The sequence below is a fragment of the Spermophilus citellus genome (genome assembly GCF_964194105.1).
Source record: "Spermophilus citellus genome assembly, chromosome: X".
Classification (NCBI taxonomy): domain Eukaryota; kingdom Metazoa; phylum Chordata; class Mammalia; order Rodentia; family Sciuridae; genus Spermophilus; species Spermophilus citellus.
In genome coordinates, this window is record NC_138190.1 from 131,636,007 (window position 1) to 131,660,999 (window position 24,993).

General features: G+C 37.0%; 1 protein-coding gene across 1 annotated transcript in view; it reads left to right on the forward strand.

The window, feature by feature from the left end:
- Positions 1-24,672, forward strand: part of SLC9A6 (solute carrier family 9 member A6) — a 57,769-nt gene extending 33,097 nt beyond the window's left edge. The window contains exons 11-16 of the mRNA XM_081276613.1: positions 1,352-1,463; positions 2,811-2,964; positions 9,016-9,046; positions 11,501-11,580; positions 18,322-18,427; positions 21,986-24,672. Coding sequence (XP_081132739.1) covers positions 1,352-1,463; positions 2,811-2,964; positions 9,016-9,046; positions 11,501-11,580; positions 18,322-18,427; positions 21,986-22,258 — 756 coding nt within the window. The 3' untranslated portion in view covers positions 22,259-24,672. The remainder of the gene's footprint in view (positions 1-1,351; positions 1,464-2,810; positions 2,965-9,015; positions 9,047-11,500; positions 11,581-18,321; positions 18,428-21,985) is intronic.
- Positions 24,673-24,993: the final 321 nt, after the last annotated feature.

Here is a 24,993-nt window from a genome sequence, read left to right on the forward strand (position 1 = left end):
GCTTTTTTAAAATATTTATTTATTTATTTATGTATCTTTAGTTTTTAGGTGGATACATTAGTTTGTTTTTATGTGGTGCTGAGGATTGAACCCAGTGCCTCATGCATGCTAGGGGAGCACTCTACCACTGAGCCACCACCTTAGCCCCTGCCATGCTTTTTAATGATGAGCAGAACAGTATGTTTGTTTCCTCTGAGTAATGTGCTATATTTTGATGTTATGACAGCTACAGCGTCACTAGGCAATGGGAATTTTTCAGCTTCATTGTAATCTTATGGGACCTATGGTGTATGCAGTTTGTCATCGATTGAAACATTATATGGTGCATGACCATTTAGCAGTATCAGAATTGTTAACCAGTACTCCCATGGGAGTACTTTACCAATAGACACATCATTTGTATGTGCGCTTCTTTTGCCTTTAATCTTACAGGCTGCATTCTTTTCCAAGTTTACTAAGGTCAGCATTGTTTCTACCATGTTACTTTGTTTTCAATATTAGATTTCCCTTTATATTCCTTTCAGGAAATGGTATTGGAACTGTATTGTGCCCCCTGAGATAAAAAATGTAATTATAAAGCAGGAGTTTGTATAAGACAGCAAGTAGAGAAAAAGACACTAATATTGGTTTCTAGTTAAAACCAATCTTAACTCACCTTAAGCCTGTCCTTTGTACCAGGTTGGAAGTATAGATTCAGTGGGATGAATTAGGGCTTGCAGGACTTTCAGTGGTGTGAGGTGGCTGAACTGCCATTTGTTCTTAGAAAGGATGGGGTAGGGCTGGGGTTGTGGCTCAGTGGCAGAGTGCTTGCCTTGCATGTATGAGGCCCTGGGTTTGATCCTCAGCACCACATAAAAATAAATAAACAAAATAAAAGTATTAAAAAAAAGAAAGGATGAGGAAATTTAGCCAACATTACTCTTTTTATCAACACTGACAATGAATTATAACTATTATATTAATAATGTTAAATATATAGTAGTGAAGCTCTGCTTTGAAACATCTTTTTCTTCATCTAATGAATTTCCTGTATGTTAAGCCTGTACTGTCCAATTTGGTAGCAATTAGCCATGTGTGATTATTTAAATTTAAATTAATAAATGATATAAGGATTAAAATTTCAGTTCCTCAGTCTCTGTCACATTTTAGGTGCTCATTGTATTGGACAGTACAGATAGAAAATTTCCCTCATTGCAAAAATATGTGTTGGACAGCACTGTGTTAGACAATGGAATCAAAATTGACTGTTAAAAACTGAGCTCCCTGAAATGGCTTTTGACTGTCTTAAATGTATAGTCTAAATAATGTCAATAATAAGAAGAAATAATCCTTAACCTATTAATAATTTTAGATTGCTATTTTCTTGGGAAGAGCTGCCAATATTTACCCCTTGTCTTTCTTACTTAATTTGGGTAGAAGAAGTAAGATTGGATCAAATTTTCAACATATGATGATGTTTGCTGGTAAGTTAAAATTTCTTCTCTAGTCTTCCCCAAGAAATCATTGACAACACAGATTATATGCCAGTTTATGTGATTTTGAAGCTGAAAAATCATGTCCCTAATAAAGGACTCTTTGAAACATGGACATTGCATAATCAAGGTGAAAATTCTTATAGTATCTTATTCCCTTCTATAGAATTTTTTTTATATTCTGTTTCCAAATCTTTGGTTCAAAAATATATTAATTCAAGTTAAGAAAGGTAAAGATGAATGCAGTTTTCACTCAAAAACCTCTAAGTGAATGTTTATAACAAATCTGTTCATAATTACCAAAAACTTGGCAACAACCCACATGTCTTTTTTATGAGTAGATGGAAGAACAAACCATGATACATTTATGTCATGGAATACTACTTAGCAGCAAAAAGAGGAAACTATTTGTGTTAGTTAGCTTTTCACCAAAATATCTGACAAAAATAACTTAGAAGAGGAAAAGTTTATTTTGGCTTATGGTTTCAGAGGTCTTAGTTCATGGTCAGCTGACTATTGCTCTGTGCCCGAGGCTAGGTAGAACACAAAAGGGGCTGATTAAAGATAGCTGCTCAGTTAGGACCACCAGGAAGTGAGGGTGGGGGTATAGAGAGGGTCAAGATATAATCCCCAAGGGCACATCCCTAGTGAAATGTCTCCTCCAGCTATACCCCACCTCCTATAGTTACCACCCAATATAGTAGTCCTTTCAACTTATTAATTCATTAGATGGCTTAATTAACCAATTAGGTCACAGCTCCAATAACCTAATCATTTCACCTCCTGCATTAACACGGGAGCTTTGGAGTCCACTTCAAATCCAAACCATAACTATTGATCCACACAAAGAAGTGGATGGATTTCAGTGGCACTATGCTGAGGGAAAGAAGCTGGTCTCAAAGGTTAGATGCTCTATGATTCTGTTCACATGACATTCTCAAAAAGACAGAATCATGGTGATGGAGAACAATCAGGGGTTTGGCAGGGTGACAAAGAGGTTAGACTAAAAGGGATAGCACAGAGGTGTTGGGGTAAGATGAAACTGTTCTGTGTCTTCATTATGGCAGTGCTCTACTCATTGTCAAAACTCATGGAACTGTATATCAAAAGATGAATTCTTCACATAAATTAAAATATAAATTTTAAAGAATTAAAATATCAATACATATCAGTATCATGCTAATTCTCTTACTATTTTGTATATATTTAGCTATATTAATATTTATTTCATATTTGTTCACCTGCTTCTAAACTTTAGGACATGCTTTATATCTCTGATTTTATGAAGCTCATGTTGGTGATGCGTTATTGAAGAATACCTCTTCCATTCCTTTGTAGGCCTTCGTGGTGCAATGGCATTTGCTTTGGCCATTCGAGACACTGCCACTTATGCTCGGCAAATGATGTTCAGCACCACGCTTCTTATTGTGTTTTTTACCGTGTGGGTATTTGGTGGTGGTACCACTGCCATGCTGTCGTGCTTGCATATAAGGTAAGTAGGAACTGGAGGCCTCATTTTAATATGATATTTTAATTCAGCTTATTTTTCTTTTAGTCATGAGAAGATTTTAAACTTTGGTGACTCTGTAATGTGTCATTTTTTTCCTTTTGAAAAGCATAGAAGATATAGTACAGAAAAATGAAACTGTGTAAAACAAAAGTAAATAAAAACCATCGTTAACCCTTTGAAGGATATCTTTTCAGATCTTTTGCTAGGCAATGTATGTATTTTGAACAAAAATGTGCAATACTAAGGGTACTCTCGTAGACTGATTTTGTTAAACGTAATATAGCGTGAATTCATATCATTATTTGAATGGTGGCATATATCCAGAAGTACTTAAATTCCTGTTGTTAGGCCTGGGGCTATAGCTCAGTGATAGAGCTCTTGCCTTGCATGTGTGAGGCACTGGGTTCAATCCTTAGTACCACATAAAAATAAACAAACAAAATAAAGGCATGCTGTCCATCTATAACTACAAAAATTTTTTTTAAAATTCCTGTTGTTGGATTTTTGTATTGAGTTTAAAATTTTCCTGTTGCCATTACCATTTGAGGATTTTGCTGTTACTGTCAATAATGTGAACCTTCTTAAGTATGTACACCTCTTTGCAGTTATTTGTAGGATGCATCCTAGAAATGGAATTGCTTAACCTAAAGGATGTGCATGGCTGGGCATGGTGGCACGTGCCTATAATCCCAGTGACTTGTGAGACCAAGGCAGTAGCATCACACGATTGAGGCCAGCTTCAGCAATTTAGCTAGACACTGCCTCAAAATAAAAAGGGCTGGGAATACAGCTCAATGGTAAATACAGCTCTGGGTGCAATTCCCAATACCACAAAGAAGGATATGTATATATTTAAGGTGTTCAGTCATATTACCAGGTTGGATTCATTTGTAGTGTGTGACACAGTCCAATTCACCCCAGCTCTAATCCATAATAGATGTTATCATTCTTTCTCATGTTTATGATCACCACTGTTTCTAACCTAACAAACCAAGGCCAAGATCATGAGGCCTTAGTCTTCAATGTGTACTACTTAATGTATTCAATTTGAAAGCCGTCTTGTATCTCAAGAGTTCTACATTTGTTTCCATGGATACAGCAGCCTGTGTTGCTGAAGCCTTTGTAGATTTTAGTTCTGTTTGGCTAAAACTTCATAGATGTTAAGGGTTACCGGGCTTCCAGAATATGAAGGTTCATTAGAGAAAACATTTTACATTTTATAGAATCTGTTCTTTTTTTTTCCGTTCTGTCATGCCTTTCTTTTAATTTTGTAAAGACCAGCCAGCCTTGAATAACACTTTAAATGTTGTTATTGCCATCTTATTCTCTTTGCTATCCAAATCCCCTTTTTAATAATCTCTGTGTTGTTATTATGTGTAGTAGACAATATACTGTAGCATATGTTTTTATAACCCTAATGTTCTTACAGACATTATTGCTTCAAGGAAGACCTGGAATTTATTGAGCACCTAATATGTGCTAGGCATTGTGCTAACTGTATTTAATGTGTTTATCTAATTATAGAAACTCTGTTTTACAAATGAAGAAATAGAGACTTAGAAAGATTCTTAGTTGTCCAAGGTGATATATATGAAATTAAATGGTGGACAGAGGAGCCTCTGGTTTTATTTAGTTTCTTCTGTACCACAATGCATAAAAAATTGACAGTAGTACATTTCAAAAGGACTAAGTTCCTTTCTTTTCTCAATGGCTTATAAATGAAGACTCTCCTAAGGACAACAAAATTAAATGTAAGATAATTTAGGAAAAGTAATACTCTTCGGTAGAGTCTCAGGTTTAAGGAGAATCAGTTCTTTTCCCTCCACAAAAAACTAAACAAAATACCCATACTTTACTATCCCTGCCAAGAAAAAAGCAAAATCAAAAATCTAGCTACTCACATAGAGCTTAATCTGTGTCACTAGCTTTGAAACCTCTCTGGCTGGCCCCATCTTGCGCATTTTGTAACATGAATGGAATGCAATTAAATACATTGCCTTATAGTCTTAGATAACTTCTTGTTTTTAGTTTTGAGTTTTTCAGCTTCTTTGTGACAGAGGCAGTGTTTTAAGCTTCTCTTCCCACCCTCCCAATTTGCCTAGTATAATTTTGAAAATACTGAGGTATCCTGAAAGTTGAAGATGCATGCACACTTAAACTTGGTTTTGAGTTCTTGCCCCTTCTTACTAATTCTGCAATCTTTGGCAAGTTCTTTAACCTTTCAAAGCCTGTTTCCTCATCTATATCATGTCCATTTTAGTAGCTACCTCTTAGGGTGGTTGTTAGGATTCAGTGAGCTTATGTCTACAAAGCTCTTTGCATAGCCTTTCAAATGTGTCTTTGTCCATTCACTTGATGAATCACTTACTGAGCACCAGCTATGTGTCAAGCACTGTTTTAGGCTCCAATTCGGTGATTTGCAGCCAGGGACCATTTTGCCCACCAGGAGACATTTGGCAGTGTTTTGATACATTTTTGATTGTCACAATTGGGAGAGGGGACTTCTACAGGTTTCTGCTGAGTGGGGGCCAGGGATGCTGGTAAACATCCTATCATGCACAGGAAAGGTCATCCCCCAACCTGCCAACAAAGAATTATTTGGGCCAAAATATCAATAATGCTAAGGTTAAAAAGCCCTGCTCTAGGGCTGGGGTTGTGGCTTAGTGGTAGACCGCTCGCACATGTGAGGCACTGGGTTTGATCTTCAGCACCACATAAAAATAAATAAACAAAATAAAGATATTGTGTCCATCTACAACTAAAAAGATATATATTTTTTTAAAGCCCTAGAGAAGGGCAGTGATAATGATAATACGCCTGATCTTGTAAAGTGTGTACTTTAGTGGGAAAAGATAGGCAATAGATTAGTAAACAAATGAACATGACAAATTTAGATGTATTAAATGTGATGTCAGTCAAAGAAGGTACTTTGATACTCACTGGGAATGGGGGTATATGAAAAGGTCAAGGAAGTTTTCTCTGAAAGGTTATGTTAGAGCTCAGTCTACCTGAGTGACAAGATACTGTCAAACAATGATCAGGAAGACGAGCAGTCCAGGCAGAGAGAAGCAAGTGCAGATGCCAAGGCAGAAACAAACTTGGCCTGTTAGATAAACACAAAACCTTATATAGTGGGGGCATAGTGATTTGAACAGTAGGTAGAAATGAGGAGGGCAAGATTCCATGGGAGTAGGGATCTCCAGACTTCCGTAAAGGGACAGAGAGGAAAGGTTTTTGGCTTTGCAGATCATATGGTCTCTGTCTTAGCCGCTCATTGCTGGTGCGAAAACAGCCATAGATAACTATGTAATTGGTGTGGCTGTGTTCCAACAAAACCTTATTGATAAAAACAGAGGGGTATGTAGGCTGTAGTTTGTAAACCCCTGCTGTAAGGTCTTGTGTAAGATGTGGTGAAGAGAGTGGATTTTAAAATAAAATTAGAAATCTCTGAGGATATTAAAATGAGGGGAATGACATGATCTAATTTACAGTAGTAAAGGAGCACTTCAACTGTCTCATAACCAGTGAATGCTCAGTGAATTAGAGTCAGCCAGCCATTCCTGTGTCCTTTCACATAATTTATGACAGTCACATTTGGCTGCCTATCTACTGCACTTGCTTTGCATTTCTCTGTCTCTGAGCCTTTGCTCATACTGTTCCCTCTGGCTGGAATTCTGTGTCACTCCCAGTGACACAGCCAAGCGTCTCTTCCTTTGCACCCTGTTCCTTTCTCTCAGAACCACTCCTTAACGTTGGGTTTCTCTATTATAGCACTTATTTCATTTAGTTATGTAATAATGCAGTCTTGTTTTATGTAATAATACAGTCTTGTTATAAGAGCTACCACTTAGCATTAAAGATGCATCAGACACTCTTTTCTTAAATTTTTGTTTATGCATTATAATTATATATAATAGTGGGTTTCATTATGCCTAATCATACCTGCACATAATTTGTTCAGTTTTCTTCCCTAGTGCCTTCCCTTTCCCTTCCCTTCTCCCTAACTCAATCCACTTACTCTACCGATCTCCCTTCTGTCATTATTTTTTAATTAGTGTTTTATCATTATATAAGCAGTATGCATTGTGGTACATTTGTACATGGATATAGCATAACTCTGTAGATTTTATTCCCTTCTTAAAAGCTTTTGATACTTATTTCTCATTTAATCCTTGCAGCAACTCTCTGTGGTAGATACTAGCCCTATTTTCCAAATGATAGAATTATGGTCCATAGGACCACATAACTTGACTGAATTCATACAGCTAGATGGTAGCCAGGTGCACATTTGAACTTAGTGTTCCCTGACAGCAAGCCCTTAGCAATTCTGCTCTGTGTCTGTTTCCCCCACTAGTCCGTGAGCTCCTTGAGGGCAGGGACCATGTTTAATTCATGTCTATGCCCTGTGCCTAGCACAGTGCCTGGCAAATAATAAGTGCTCTGTGAATGTTTATTACATTGTATTGGCTTCAGGAAAGGAACCATTTGAACATTATAAATGTACTATCTTCAAGACCACTAGATGTCACTTGAGATGCATAAATGTGGTTAGACTTTAATGTGACTGAGAAGACCTTAAACAGCATCTGCCCATTTTTAACAAAGTAAAAATGAGCCTTTCTTTGAATTTTGAATCTTGTCATGGCCATCTGTTTTCAATTACTTGATCATGACAACCTTACCTACCAGAGGTGTCTTGGCGTCGTTTTCCTCCCTTGAGTATTACTTGTCTTTGGGGGTGCTGCTGCTACAGCTTTTCATACTGCTGTTTTGTGTGTGTTGTCTGTAGTAGTTAACTTAATTGATAAACATTTGAGCACCTATTGTGTGTCAGGTACTGTGCTAGACTCTGGGGATACAGAGATGAATTGAGACATGGCCTTTACCCTCAAGGAGCTCACAGTCTTTTTGGGGAGACTGACAGGTAAATAACTATACTGTGCTAAGTATTATAACCAAGGACTCTAAGAAGTGCTGCTGAAGCACAGAGGAGAAAATTCTGCTTGGAGAAGTCATAGAACAGTTACTTTGTAACTTAGTAGACAAGTAGGAAAATGAGGGAAAGCACATCTCAGCTAGAGGGAATTGCATGAGTGAAGGTATGGAGGTCCCGAAAGGACAAGGATTTGGGGAGGACTTGGTAGGCATTTTTTATAAGAGAATGGTGGGGAATGAGGGTGGGAAGGTAGGCTGGAGGGTGGGGTGGCCACTAGTTTGTCAAGAGTCTTGAATGCCATTCAAAGAGCTTTTTTTTGACTTGCCCGTTTGGATTGTAAACTACTCTGAGTGTTCTGTGAAGGGAGTGACCAACAAATTCTGTACATTAGACACTTACTTTAGGGGAGAGCCTGGTGATGGAAAGACTTATACTCCAGGCCCTGTGAGTCAGAACGAGGGCCTATGCTGCAGCAGCTGGGGTGGCAAGGATAGGAAGCCTGAGGGGCAGGGTAGAGGAAGAAAGAACAGAGTTGGTGAGTAGAAGAGTCACAAGAACTTCTTAATGAAGCTGTTCCCCAGGAAGCACAGGTAAAAACAAATTTTGAAGAACCAAGACTAATGTCTGTTCTTTAGCCTATGAAAAAACTGAAATTGGACCTTCTCTTCCATCATCATAACAAAATATTGCCATGAAAGCTGCAAGGTCCCCAAACATGCAACTCCCTCCTGGAATTGCATTGTGCCAGCCTTGTTTTGGGAACTTTCCACTAGTTCTTATTCAACAACTGGGCAGTGTTGCTCTCCCTGACTCTGCTTAGAGTGGACTTACATTCAGAGAAGAAATGGTATTTTACTGACACTGGTGAGTGGGATTACAGGAATAGAATTCTTCACCCTGCTTGCCTTAGAATCCAAGCTGTTGCTAAGGAAAGTGTCAGGAGCCAAAAATGTATATCAACAACCGTAGAGGGTAAGAAAACATTAACCATTCCATAGCTTCTGTGTTGAGAAGAGTAGTTTCCTGACAATGTACATATGTGACTAGGCCTTTTTTTGGCTTCAAAATCTCACTTGCTCTTTGTGTTTTTCCTTTAGGGTTGGTGTTGATTCAGACCAAGAACATTTGGTAAATATGCATTTGTGTTGTCCCTGGCATTTCTGTCAAGTGAACAGCCATTTGGAAAGAAAACAGCCTCCTGTAGACTTCATGTCACTATTTAGATCCTGTGTTGTCTGCCTCAGCTTTTAACTGACTTCATTCCTGGCTTTTCTCACTACTCCATAGAGACAAAACCACATTTTAGTTAGCTTGTGGTTATCAAGAGTGGCAGGTTTCCTATCTGTAGTCCATCCTGGGCTTTTGCCACAGAGGGGAGTAGTCTCTCAAGCACTCCTGGGTTTTCAAGTGACTGCTCTGGCACAGGGAGCCTTTTTCCACTTTGGTTTGCGCATGAAGGCTTGTCTCTGATGTCAGCCTCACTCCAGCTGCTCTTCCTGTGTAACTTTCAAATTGGATGACCAGCAGCTGCCCCTGAGAACTGCCTAGAAGCTTTTGAATGTTGAACTAGCCTTCCCTGCCTGCTCAGGAGAATGCACTTTCTTATCTCCTTGCTTCTTTCCTTCCGTGTGTCAGTTTCTCAGTTGTTCCTATGAACTCCAGCCTATTGGATTGAGCACAGTGTAACTGGCTGCACTTTCTAGACTAACCACCCTTTTTCAGTATTTTCTGTCTGCTGTTTAATGGTTTCTGAGCACCACTGAATATGTGACTCTGTATTAGACATAAGATGAAAAATCAATGAAATTATGTTTTTGAAAACAGAAAGCATCTCTTTCAAGACAGGATTCTTGTTCTTGTCTGAAATAAGCACTGGTATATTTTTCTTTAGGGTATAGTTAAAAAAAAACATTTATCAGATTCATTTCCTAAATGCTAATTTTGTTAGCTGTTGAGTGATGAATGCCTGTGTGTGTATGTGATATAGTAAGTACTTGCCTCTTTTGTGGTCAGAGCCTTAAAGTAGAATTCCATGGGCTTGAAATACTTGGACAAACCAGGCTGGATAAATTCCCATCATGCCAAGCTGCTGGGTTAGTGTCCAAGTGGTAATAGCTCCTCAATGCCTCCACCCCTGTGGCAAAACCAGAATACAGTTATCATGCAGCTCACAGGACAAATTCTTGATTGTTGTCTGAATAAGGCTCCATCAGCTGTGTCACCTCTGTCACCAGAGGGGAAATGGAAACAGAATTGCAGGGATAGAGCCAGGTTGGTGACTGTAAGTGGTGATATACAGAAAAGAAAAAAAAAAAGATTTTTCCCTGACTTCAAAATTCCATGGATGTTTTGGTTATATTGTTTACTCAATAAATGTCTGCAAGGAAACACAGAGGAGCACTATAGTAAGTATGGAGTGTGGGGAGGGTTGGATGTGCAGGTATTAATGTGGTAAGGAGGTGGTGAGATCTATAAACAAATTGCGGGTTGGATGTGCAGGTATTAATGTGGTAAGGAGGTGGTGAGATCTATAAACAAATTGCTTTTCAAGAAGTAAACACAAAATAAATAAATAAAAATAAAACAAAATACCGTGGGCTGGAGATACAGCTCAGTGTTAGAGCACGTACTTAGCAGGCACAAGCCCTGGTTCCATCCCCAAATCAGTAAGTAAGTAAGTAAGTAAATAAATAAGGTGAAGCTATGCAAAACCATACCTAGTGATGTGAAAGGAAATATAGAAAATGTTCTTCAGTACTTATAAGCCCACACATTGTCCTCAGACATTTTTGTGTATGTACTGATCCATGTCAAGGAAAATAATAACTTCTTCTGAGAATTAGGGAAGACAGGAAGGAACCAAAACCCAGAATCTAAACTCTGCGCTCTTAGAAAATTATAGAACCTTAGAACACTAGCACTAGAAAGGGCCTTGGGGAGTCTCTAACATTCACATCTTACACATGAAGAAATTCAAGTCTGGAGAGGTAAGAAGTTAGTTAACATTGGTGAGCCAGGACTGGAACCAGATAGTCTAACTGCCCAACTACTGACCATACCATATTACAAGTAAGGACACAGTTTATCTTTTTGGAAGCTATTTTAGAAGGAGCCTGCTTGCTGTATTAATTTTCTCCCCTAAGCAATCAGGCTTACCATGGAATTTCCCTGCTTGTTTTCATTTTGCTAGTGAGTTAAGAACATAATAATAACTTTGAATGCCAGTTACTTTTGAGACCCATGACAACTCCCAAAGATAGGAATGAACGTTGGTATGATGTTTTCTACTTAAGTTGCTATTGCATTGGGGGTATAAGTCTTTCAGATTTCAAAAGTGAATTTTCCTACACTGACTTTTAAAAATGACAATAGATTCATAAATTAGCAAGTCTTCTGAATAATAGAGATGTTCAGACAAATATTTAAATTTCTTCAAAACTGCTCTATACAAGCCATTAAATTTCTAATGTTACCCAGGTTGGAAAGTTTCTTTTCTGTAGGCTCTAGTTCTGATTCTACTAAGGAAGGACTCTATACAAATGTGTTTGTGTATATAATGATTTTTGTATTATCTTTCTGCAGGGTATTCCAGAAAATGAACGGAGAACTACCAAAGCAGAGAGTGCTTGGCTCTTCCGGATATGGTACAACTTCGATCATAAGTATCCTTCATTGAGAAAAAAAAAAAAAGATAGTATGGACACAGAACAATTGTTTTGTTTGTTTGTTTTATGGTGCCAGGGCCTTCCTTACACATGCTAAGCATGCACTCTACTACTGAACAACCCTAGCGTTAGAACAACTGTTTTGACAGTTGCTTTCTGGAAGTGGAATGTAAAACCTAACCTATAGTCTTCCCTTTCTTCATCAGTGTGTGAAGGAGGAAATTCACACAATTGAATGCCTCTGCACACCCAGGAAACCAGTAGGGACTAGTTATTATTGTAAAGGCCGGTTATATGGAGGGAATCAAGAGCCCAGATGTCATACTTTCTTCAATATATAGGTTTATTTATTGAGCAAATTTTAATATTTGTTGTCCTTAAGCTAACTTAGTGAATCATATAAAAGGTATTTGTTTGTTCTTGTTGGGGTACTTGCTAGGGTGGACTAGGAAAGGCTGCCTTAGGGGAAAACATGGAGATGGAATAAAACTTCAGTACTGATAGATTACTACAGTATGCAGGGACATGCCTTTTCTTCCCTGACCTTTTCAAAGACCAGGAGACTCAACTATACATTCAGAATGCCATAAGTGTTGCACACACCAGTAATCCTAGCTACTCAGGAGACTGAGGCAGGAGGATCCGAAGTTCAGGGCCAGCATGGGCAACTTAGGTCCTCTCTCAAAATAAAAATAAGCTTAGGGATGTAGCTCAGTGGTACAACATTTACCTAGAATGTTCCAGACCCTGAGTTCAATCCCCAGCACCACAAAAGTGCCACAAATAGCTAAATATTTTCATTGATCATATTTTCTTGTCCTGTTGTAAATCTTCTTCATAGCTATGCTTTGAATAGTGTTGGTGTTCTATTACTTGTTTAAATCATGCCTTTAAAAACATTTTGCTACTGTTCAGATGTTTTTCTTATTTGAAATTTGAATCAGAAAAAAAGAAACCATGGAGTTATTTCAGGTTAAGATTTATTAGCAAGTGAATGAAAACTTGGTTTAGGTTCCATTGAAGCAAATTTGGGATAAGCATGTAAAAATTGTTCTATTTGCTGATCAAAGCCTCATATACTTAACATGAATGCACTTGACACTTATGATTAGAAGCTACTACTTACTATATTCTATTTACCAGATATTTGCATTCACTCTTTACAAGTATTTCAAAATTAAATTACTGTATGGAAATAAGAATGCAAGCATATCTGTGGTATTAAGACTCCCATTAGGGAGGGAGACAGCCTGGCTCTTTAAAATAGTTTAAAGATTATGTCATTACTTTTGGCTCTATTATCAGCATTTTGGATATAAGCCATTTGCATACCTCTTGGGGCTTTTCATCCCTCTGATTTAACAGTTATTTTAGCATCTTTTGCATAAACTGTTTTGTACATTTTCTGCATTATACACAAACAAATGATCTTAATGTACAGAAAGAGTACCAGCTTTTAAAAAAATATTCTTATAGAAGTAAACATGAAGACTTGTTTGATTCAGTACTACCCTATTAAGTACTACACAAGATCTGGTCATGTTAATACCTGGTGCCCTGGGAGAATTAATTATTCATCATTCTAGATTTTGGTTCTCTTGGGTACAACTGGATTATTTATTAAAATTGTGGTATAACTTGGAATACAATAAAGTACATGAATCTTAAATGTTTAGCTTAATGAATTTTGACCTATATCTACACCTGTGTGCCCACCATCCATATAAAGCTATATAGAAGCATTTCCAGCACCATAGAAGGTTCCCTGTGTTCCTTTGCAATAGTAACATCATCCCTGCCACCCCCAGAAAGGGGTAACCATGATTCTGACTTCAGTCAGCATGAATAACATTTTATCTGTTCTTGATCTCCACAAAAATGGAACATGTATTATGTATTCTTTTGTGTTTTACTTCCTTTGCTCAGTATCTTCCATGTAATTTATTTATGTTGTAGCATGTAACAGTGATTCATTCTTTTTATGGCTCTGTAGTGTTCCAAGGTATGAATATATTATATGATTTTTGTTTTTGTTTTTAACCATCCTACTGTTAATAAACATTTGAAAATGCTTTTGGCCATAACAAATGAAATTAATATTTTAGAATATATGTATATTTTTGGTGGATATAAGCACTCACTTCTTTTGGGTGTATACCAAAAAGTAGAATTTGGGGCAAATATATGTTTAGCTTTAATCCATACTGCCAACCAGTTTTCTGGAGTGTTTTTAACCAGTGTGGTTGTAACCAATTTGATAAATTCATCGTTACACCCAGTAACAAGTTAAGGGAGTTCTGGTTGTTTCACTTCTTTGCTTGAACTTGGTATTTATCAGCCTTTTGAATTTTAGCCATTTTGCTGAGTATATAGTGATATATCCAGTAGTTTACTTTGCATTTCTCTCTGATACCCAGGAAAAAGCATCTTTTCAGATGGTTTTTGTACATCTTTTAGATATCTTTGTCTTTTCTCTTTCCTATTTACTTATAGTTCTTTTTATATTCCTGAATTAAGTTTATTGATAATTTTATGGATTATGTCTTTTTAATCTGTAGCATGCCTTTTCATTTTTTGGATCCTGTCTTTTGAAGAACAGAAGTTCTGCATTTTAATGAAGTCCATTGTAGTATTTTTTTTGTGGCTAGTGTTTTTTGTCCTAAGGTTATGAATATATATTTCCCATTTTCTTCTAAAAGTGTGACTGTTTTAGCATCATCTTTAGGTCTTTGATCCATCACAAATTAATTTTTTTGCAGTGCCTAGTATATACAAAGCCCTGGGTTCAATCCCCAGCTATATTGGCAGCCTTTTTATTTTATTTTATGACAGGGTCTCTCTAAGTTGCCCAGACTGGCCTTGAAATTGCCATTCTCCTGCCTCAGCCTCCCAAGTAACTGGGATTTATAGGCATGTGTCACCATGCCTAGCACAAATTAATATTTACCTGTAATGCGAGGTGCTTATGGTTAATATCTACGTTTTTTTTCCAATATGGATATCTAAATGATCTAGCACCATTTATTAAAAATACCAATGATTACTGGACTGGGGTTGTAGCTCAGTGGTAGAGCACTTGCCTCACATGCATGAGCCCTGGGTTTGATCCTCAGCACCACATAAAAATAAAGAGAGTGTGTCCATCTACAACTAAAAAATATTTTTAAAAATACCATCATTACTCCCATTAAATTGCAGTGGAATCCTTGTTGTAAATCACTTGGCCATATAAGTAGGGGCCAATTTCTGGACTTTCTATTCTCTATTTTTATATCAATCACACTTTTTAATTACTGTAGAGTAAATGTAGGTTTATTCTTCTCTAGTACTACCTTAGCTATTTTAGGTCCCTTGCATTTTCCTTTAAATTTTAGAAATATCTGGTCAATTTATACATTTTGTGTCTTGCTAAAAATAAGCAAAAAAAAAAACCTACTGGAAAGAAATGATATCTTAGCAATGTGAGACTTCCAATTCATGAACACAGCATATCTCCCCATTTTCTGGTATTTGATGCTTTTGATGCTATTGCAAATGGTATTTGTTTCATTTTCTGTTTGTTATTGTTATACATATAATTGGATTTTATGTATTGATCCTATGTCCAGCTGTCTTACTAAAGTTCACTTACAATTTCTAGTGGGTTATAGATTCTTTTTGGTTTTCTGCATACACGATTTGAGTGATCTATGAATAATGATGTGTTATTTTTTATTTTACAAGCTCTTGTATTTCTTTTTTTGTTATTTTTCTACATTTATTGTGCATTATAGTTGTACATAATGCTGCAATTTGCTGTTATACATTTGTACATGCACAAAACATAACAATATATTTGGCCTGTATTTCTTTTTTCCCTCCCTACCTTCTGTATCTTTCCTCTATTCTACTTATCCCTCTTTAGTTTTCATGTAATCCCTTCACATTTCTTTTCCCTTTCCCTCTCTAGCTTCCACATATGAGAGAAAGCATATATAACCCTTGCCCTTCTGAGTTTAGCTTTTTTTTTTGCTTAATATAATGTTCTCAAATTTCATCCATTTTCTTGCAAATGACATAATTTCATTTTTCTTTATGACTAAGTAAAACTCCATTGTGTATATAGGCCATATTTTCTGTATCCAACCTAGGCTGATTCCATTTTTTGGCTATTGTTAGTTGTGCTGTTATAAACATGGGTATGCACTAATCACTATAGTATGGTGATTTTTAATTCTTTAAGATAAATACCAAGGATTGGTATAGGTGAGTCTAGTGCCTAGTCTTTTTAGAAACTTCCATACTGATTTTCATAGTGTTTGTATTAATTTATGGCCCCACCAACAGTTTAAAAGTTTCTTTTTCTCCACATCCTCTCCAGTATTTATTGTTATTTGTATTCTTGATGCCCTTGTATTTCTTCTTTGAGTCTTATTACATTGGCTGGACCTCTACAGCTCAAAGCTGAAGGTGAGTGGTAATAATGACATTCTTGTCTTATTCCTTATCTCAGGGAGAAATTTTTCAGTATTATACCATGAAGTATAATGTAACCTTTAGGAAATTAAGAATATTTCCTTTTATTTCTAGTTTTCTGAGAGTTTTATCATGAATAGACATTGAGTATTATTTATGTTTTTCCTGCATCAGTTTAGTTGATGACATGATTTTTTTTCTCCTTTAACCTGTCATTGTGCTGATTTGCATTGATCAGTTGTTTGAATATAAAATCATTCTTGCTTTGCTGGAAAAAATCCCACTTGATCGTGATATGTTACCTTTTGTATATATCATTGGATTTAGTTTGTTAGTATTTTGTGTCTGCTTTTGTGGGAGATATTGGCTTGTGATTTTTAAAATTGTAATGTTCTTTATTAGGTTTCTATAGCAATATTATGCTGACCTTATAAAATAAGTTGGGGAGTGTTTGTTCTTTTTCTGTTCTCTGAAGGAGTCAATATGAGATTGGTGATGTATCTTCCTTAAATGCTGGGAAGATTTTAACATTGAAGTTATTTGGGCCTCTTTCTTTTCATATGGGATGGGTTTTTTTATCTTTTAATAGAAGACTATTCAGATTTTCTTGATTCTTTTGTCAAAATTATTTGGCAAGTTCTTCTTGTTTTTATTCTTTTGGCAAATTCTCCTAAGGAATTTATTCAGAGAGTGTAACACCACAACTTGCTAGCCTTAATAGTATCCTACTCAGTGCCATTGGACACAGACTTAGACATTTCTGTACTAGTAGAATTTATCATTCTAGTTTTTTTCATTGGCTTTGTGTGGCCAGATATTTTATAAAGTATATTTATGTTGAAAATTTAATCTTTACTTACAATTTAGTAATATGGCAAATCAAAATTTTGTGTGACTTTCCCATTTTTTTAAATATTTTTTTTAGTTGTAGTTGGACACAATACTTTATTTAATTAATTTATTTATGTGGTGCTAAGGGTCAAACCCAGTGCCCCATGTGTGCTAGGCGAGTGCTGCACTGCTGATCCACAACCCCAGCCCCTGACTTTCCCATTTTTAATTAAGAACTATCTTAGCTTCATATTCTTCCCCTGCCCCAACCCCTGGAGTGCTAGGGATCAAGCTCAGGGCTTTGTGCATGCTGGGTTAGAAGTCTACCACTGAGCTATATCCCCAGTCCATGTTCTTTTTTTTTTTTTAATCGAGTTATTTCTTTTTTTAAAAAATTGGTTGTTCACAACATTACAAAGCTCTTGACATATCATATTTCATACATTAGATTGAAGTGGGTTATGAACTCCCAATTTTACCCCAAATGCAGATTGCAGAATCATGTCGCTTACACATCCACAATTTTACATAATGCCCTATTAGTAATTGTTGTATTCTGCTACCTTTCCTATCCCCTACTATCCCAGTCCATGTTCTCATTTTAGAATATGGGGAAAATGGGGGACTGCGGATCCAGGTCAGTGGTAGAACACTTGCGTAGCAATTGTGAGGCCCTGGGTTTGAATCCCCAGTAGCACACAAAAAAAAGCATGTGGGGAATATGATATATATGTCTGTATCCTTTCTCCCTCCTTTTTCTTGTGATTCCCTTTTTCTTCTGAGTATCATATATTATCAATCTGTTTTTATCTGTTGAAATGAGGGTCTATAGTAGAGGCGTTCATTATACATAGTTTATTTAAATGTCTTAGGAATTGACTTTCCTTACCTCCTTACAGTTTTACAGGAAAAGATTCAACCTGATACTGAAGTTCAACTTAGAGTGTTCAGGAGGCCACTTGAATCCACAGTAAATTATTAAAAACATTTTTATTACTTGTGTACTATTAAAATATTTAATCTCCTCCCTGAAAATTATCATTCTTTATTTTCTTCCTTGCTTCCTTCAGTGCCAAATTTAGAGTGACCTTGTGTTCCTTTTACTTTTGGTAAAATCAGAAAAGCAATATGATGTAGTGGAATGGGCACATAATTGGAAATCAGGCCAATTTTGATTAGTAGATCAGTTTCTATTTTCTTAATTGTGTGACTTAGGCAAGTCCTTGACCTCTCTGAGCCTCAGTTTTCCTATCTGTGAAATAGAGATGATAAAAGGTCTCCCTTTGCTTTCTCACTGTCATCATGTGATGACAACATGAGATTGCATATGTGAAAGCCCTTTGTTAACCTCCAAAGTGGTCGATGGTTGGTATACTGTGATAATAACTGTCATTAATTGAGTTGTTTTTTGAATGTGTGGAAAAAGCGCAGCCCTTCCTTAACCACTCACAGCTACCTGAAGCCTCTGCTGACTCATAGTGGGCCTCCTCTCACCACCACACTCCCCAACTGCTGCGGGCCCATCGCCAGGTGCCTAACCAGTCCCCAGGCTTATGAAGTAAGTGATTTTTATCCACCAACTGAACTGTTTAGCAAGTTTAATTTAGCTGCTTTATGGGTGGGTTTCTGGTTTTGTTTTATTTTGGTTTAGTTTTTGGCCTTTGAAGTATAAAATCCCTCAGAAGAAATTTAAGCATACTTTGCTCAACCAAAAAATACACTAAAATCTACAAATATAATTCATGGCCTTTCAAATATCATTTGATAACAGATATAGAATTTATCTCATCTTACTTAGGTGATGTTGCTACGTCATTCTATTCCCATGCCAGCTTTCATTTTTTGGTAGCAATGTGGCCCAAGTTTAGCACTAAATGTATGTTTTCATCTGCGTGTTAGGGTTGCCACAGTTATGTTGAGAGAATTTTAAAACAATTTTGATGCTGCTCCTGAAGTGCAACAGATGTTTTGTTTCATACCTACCAACTTTTGGATATCTGAGAAGGTTTTTCTGCCCTGTGTTCACATTGTTGGAAGGCAGGGACAGATCTAGACAGAATCTAGATTCTGCATTTATGCAGACCAGCATATGATTGGTGATTTGGTACATTTCCCAACTAAGAAAAAAGTGAGAGATATGCTAAATAGCCACTATTTGTTTCTAAACCAACCATTCAGAAATAATCTGTGGCATCCAGTGGGCTCTCCTATCAACAAAGCCTACCGTTTTTGACTACTCAGACACAACACTCAGGACCTTGATTGGAGAGAGGGGAAACTGTAGGGAAGCAGTGTAGACATGTACCCTCCAGTTGCTTGCAGCTTCCTTTGTGGCATGGCAAAGCAGATCCTACAGGAAATGGGTGGGATGAAGTAGGCAGCATGGGGGTGGCACCTGGGCCAGGTTGGGTGGTGGGAGTGGGAGTACCCTATGGCTTTGTTTAGAGTGAGTGTGTATTTTTGACAGACTGCTGGCAGAGTGGGAAGAACACCCCATGTTGCTTTATCTCTCTCCTACATTGCCTGGACTCCCCTCTCAAGCACTGTCCATTTCTGCTGTGCCCTGGTAGCCCATTTGATTCTGTACAGAACTGTCAGCCTGCTCTGTTGGTTCAGGCAGTGAGGTTTGGCTAGCATCCCTCTTGCCATCACCAAGAATCCAAAGGTCCACAACAACTGTGTGTCCTGTGGACTATAAGAAAATGTGATGCATCACTATAGGAGTTTCTGGGGCCACTGTAACAAAGTACCACAAATTGAATGGCTTAAATGATAGACATACCTTAAGAGTTCTTGAGATTAGAAGTCTAAAGTCAAGGTAAGGGCAGGACTGGTTCCCTCTAGGCCTCTCTCTTGTGCTTTGTTTTGCGGGCTGTCTGTGGCATTCCATCACTTACAGATACATCACTTTACTCTCAGCTTTCATCTCCACATGATGTCTTCCCATATGCACCAATCTGTATCCAAATTTCATAAGGATAAGCGTCATTGGATCAGGGCCCACCTTATTTCTAAATATGATCCTGTTTCCAAACAAGGTCATATTCATAGGTATCAAGGGTTAGGTCATCAGTATTTTTGGGGGGAATAAAATTTAACCCATTATAGCCATAAAACTTGTTGTTTTAATATATTTTTGTTGTTAATCACTTTTTAAAATGTTTTTTTAGTTGTCAATGGACCATTATTTTATTTGTTTATTTATATGTGGTGCTGAGAATCTAACCCAGTGCCTCACACATTCTAGGCAAGTGCTGTTAACACTGAGCCACAACCTCAACCTGCTAATTACTTCTGTAAGTTATTAAATCAATATGCTCATGGCTAAATATTTAAACTGTGGAATGTACAAAGTGAAAGAATTCATTTTCCTCCTACCTAATTCCTTAGAAACATTCTTTATTAAAGGTTTACTGTAGATACTTTCTGATATATTTTTTTCTAAATGTTTAATTTATTCAGTGTTTTGCAGTGTTGGGGATTAAACTCAAGGCCTCACACATGTTAGGCAACTGTTCTAACGCTAAGCTACATCCAGCTCTATCTATACACACTTATATGTGTGTATAGCTTTGTTTTATACACATGGGGTTGTAATAGGTGTACTGTCCCACTACTTGCTTTTTTCAATTGCTGCTACATCATTGATGGCTTTTCATTAGGTACATTAGAGCTGTTACCTTCTCTTTTTTATGAATATATAGTATTCCATTTGTAGCTATACTAAATTGATTAATTCAGTCTCCCATAGACATTTAAGTTTCTTCTTTTTTTTGCTATTACAAATAATATTTACAGCAAATATATTTTTATATATTCTTTTACATGCCAGTTTACTCAAGGATATGAAAATATATAGAATTGCTTTTAAAGATAAAATTGCTGGGTCAACATTTTAAAATTTGGTAGATATTTCCCTAGACTTCAAACTTAATGAAAACATTAGGAGGTGCCATAGAGCCTGTGCTGTCCTGTGAAGGAGCTAAAACCCTTTGTTGTAAGTATTGTTGTATTAAGTGACAGAAACTAGTTAAACTTATAATTACTTATAAGTTTAACTTACTACATTAGGGGATAGGGAAAAAGTGATTTGGTTTAGTTGGTGGCTATTGATAATATTTTTCAATCCACATTTGTTTATCTTAGTTGTTTGGGAAATTCCTGGCAACAGCCAGTGTCCAACAGTATAGGAACATATAAATAAAATAAAACTCACTAGTAACTCTGTTTTTACAGAGTTAATGTTGAATACCATTCCAGACTTTTCTGTGTGTACACATGTTTTTTATTTACCAAAATGGGACTATACATTCTTGATTTCTTTTCCCTCTTGTAGAACTTTATTAAGTATGCTATTTTGCCACAAACTTTCCATTATAACCAGAGCTTATGGAGCTGGGAGACAAGTATGCAGTGAGGATTTCGTATTTCTGTGTGAGATAGCATCAAGTCTTTTATCATAACCTTGTGTTTATCAGTGTGCTCCTTCCCCTCTCACCCTAGACCCTAAGAACCTTGATGGCAGACCAATATGTGAAAGAGCAAGTGCTATTTCAGGGAAGGGGTCCAGGAATGGGATGCTGTAAAAGCACACAGGAGGGACACCTAACCTAGACCTGGAAGATCAAGGATGACTTCCAGGAGAAAATTATAAATAAATGCTAGTCACATGAAGTGGGCAGAGAGGACAACATGTAGAATGATGTGGAGGTAAGAGAGACTTGGGAGACATCTGAGCAACTGACAGCACTATATACATTGGGGCTGTTGGGGTATGAGATGCAGGTTGTGTCAGAAGATAAGGCTGAAGGGGACAAGTCACACTGTCCTTTTTTTTTTTTTTTAGTTGTTGATGGACCTTTATTTTATATATTTATATGTTGTGCTGAGGATCGAACCCAGTGCCTCACACATGCCAGGCAAGTGTGCTTCTGCTGAACTACAGCCCCAGCTCCCAAGTCACACTGTCTTTTAAGGCATTGTAGGGACATTTAAACCTTATCTTGAGGGCATTGGGCCACTGAAGAGTTTTAAATAGGGAATGTTTAAAAATTCTCTACTGGAAATGATTCTTTAATTTCTTAACAATTCTAAATTTTATTTTATTTGCATTTAGAACCAAGAACAATTGAAAGATGATGACTCTGATCTTATTCTCAATGATGGTGATATCAGCTTGACATACGGGGATTCCACTGTGACCACTGAATCGACAACATCTAGTGGCCCTAGGAGATTCTTGGGCAACAGTTCTGAAGATGCCCTGGATCGTGAGCTTGCATTTGGGGACCACGAGCTGGTCATTCGCGGGACACGCCTGGTTCTGCCTATGGATGATTCTGAACCCGCATTAAATTCATTAGAGGATACGAGACACAGCCCAGCCTAAGCTTATTAATATTCACTTAGTGATTTGTAAAATTTGCACATGTGATTGTGAAGAAATTTGTACTACCTAAAAAGTCCTAGTGCATGTCTCTGAATGTGTAAGCTATATAAATGCTATTTATATGGCATAGAAAGAATATAACTATCCTGTACAAGGCAGATTGTGAACAAACTATTCTTTTAAGTTTTGCTGGCTGCACTATGTAGGCTGGATCTGTTTTAGAAAGTTACTTTCACAGTGATGTTGTGTGTTCTGTTAGCTTTATGTCTCAGTTAAAGTATAAAAAGTGATGGATTTACTCTATTTACCTGACACTTAGCAGGAGTACCGAGTTCTTGTGATGTGAATTAATTTGTGTGTGTGTGGTTGGGTGGGGGGAGAAGGAGGGAAGTGTTATTTCCTAGTGAACCCAGGGAGGAGAGGTTCCTTTGTTGGGACGCTTTTGTTGATTGCTGCTGCCTTTGTCATGACCTTTTTCTTTCCCTTTTCTCTTGTGGCCTATTGTGGTGTTAAGGAGCTGATGACATTTTGATCTTGCCCCACTCAGGTTGCAGAGTGAAGTTGGAGTGAAGTATGGGGCTGTTCCCCCCCCCTTTGCTGTGAAAGAACAGATTCATTAACTACAATACACTGGTGTTTCAAAAGAAGGCTGCAAATGACCTCCAAGACCTTATTTCTTTTCCTCTAGGCCAAGACCGTGGAGTTGCATCCAGCTGGCTTAGCCAAAGTACAGGTGTATATAGTTCAGGGCACTTGATTTAGATTTGGAGGGGCTGGGGCAGGTGGAGAGGAGGCAGAGGGCAAGAAGGGAGTAAATGGTGTTAGAGGTCTCTCTTCCCAAATATGTAAATATTCTATACCAGATAAGTTTAAATAAGAAATTTAATTGCTGCTTAATTTTTGATTATGTACTTTATCTGTATAGCAAGCTTTGTTGTCACAAGTTTTTATATCAATTTAAATCGCTGCTCTTTAGCAGCTGAACAGGAGCAAAATGTAAAATTTTTAAACTTACTGTATCTAATTGTCATTTGTTAGTCTGTAGTTGATGTTAAAAGTTAATTTATGAATTCAAGAACATCCCATACTACACCAAAGGCAGTCATAAGAGAATTGCAATGCTCTGGAGCATTTATTATAAGGAGGCTCCTTTGTGTGCAGTGGGTATAGTTGTCTTCATTGTCATGTTACTTTTTAATATTAAACACCTAAGCTGCCATGTATTTTTTTTCCACAGTTTTCAAGGAAGAGCACAGAACAATTTCCCATTTCATATTCATAGTATGAAAGTGAATTCTATTTTGTAATGCTGAAAATACTTATAGGTACAATGAATACTTGAAAGGGGAATACTTTTTGATGTTGATGCTGACCTATTAATAATTCTGAAGAAAAATATAAACTTTTGTGGATTTTTTCCTCAGGTCTGAGTAGCATTGCCTTAAATCTTACCCAATTAGAAAATTGATGTACGTACATGATGTTCAAATTTTCCACTGAAAACTATTCATCCAAACAAAACACGTACTTATTCTCCAAAAGAGTTCTGTGCTATTGCAAACACTCCTTGAGATTTTAAGGGAATTCTAATATTGTACCCTCTAGTGGCAGCCTTGACTGTTGGCATAGCCATTTGTTATGTAGTGGTAGCAACTTTCCTGCTATGCAGGAACCCCTCCTGTGAAGTGTATGTTTTATATGATGTGTGCCTCTTCGTCTAGTAAATAATTTCTTGTTGATGTATGTTTGAGGGGCTTTGTATGTCAGCATCATCTTCCCACAGAGTTATTCAAGTTATAAAAGGTTATACAATAATTTAACAACTACCTTTTTTATTGTCAGGTTACTGAGCTCACTTTATGAACATGGCTGTAAATACTTAGCATGATAAATTCCGTAACTTGTCTGTTTCAGCATGCATAAGACTTCTCATTAGGGGAACTGATAAAGCTTGAGTCCACTAAATCTGCCTTCAGTACTTTATCAAAGGGGAACCAAGCCTGCTGTGCTTACATCATCAGCCTCTGGAAGATTTTTCTTCTCAAATCTATGTACACATCTCCACACAAAGAAGAGCAAACATTTCTGCTCAGACACCCATTGAATTGAAACGCCTGGATGAACTTTGATGAAGTACAGTCTGAGTTACCATCATGCACAAGTAGAACTGTTCTTGGACCTGTTTTTCTGTTGTTTGTGGAACCTACATGTTTGATTGACTTGAACGTTGCATCTTTTAAAGTTATTTTTAAAGGTCTCTTGGCATTTATCCTAGTTGTCTGTGTTTGGCAGTGTGCTGTCAAAATAATAGACTTTTCATCTTCATGTATTTTTTTTTTCCCTTGGAGTACTTGGACAAATGTTATAGTGGTTTCTTTTAGGAAAATCTGTCATTAAAGAAATTATAGCCTTGCAAATAACCACTCACCATATTTGAGTCACAGCTTATTCTAGTGAGATGTAAAGAGTGCTGACTTCATTTATTTTTCTACACACACACACACACAGACTGAAAAAGGGGGAAGACTTATGTTTTAAAAACAAACCTAACAACTTAACTTACAGGGTGGCAAATTCTTGGTGCTTATGTATAAGGGTGGGTGTATTTGCTTATGGTCACAGTTGGGCCATTTAAGAAATATGAGTCAAAGTGGTCAAATTCCATTACATTGATTTGTGGCCTGTTAACTCAGTAATGGAGAATGTCATGAAAATGTTAGTTGTTTCTATTAGAT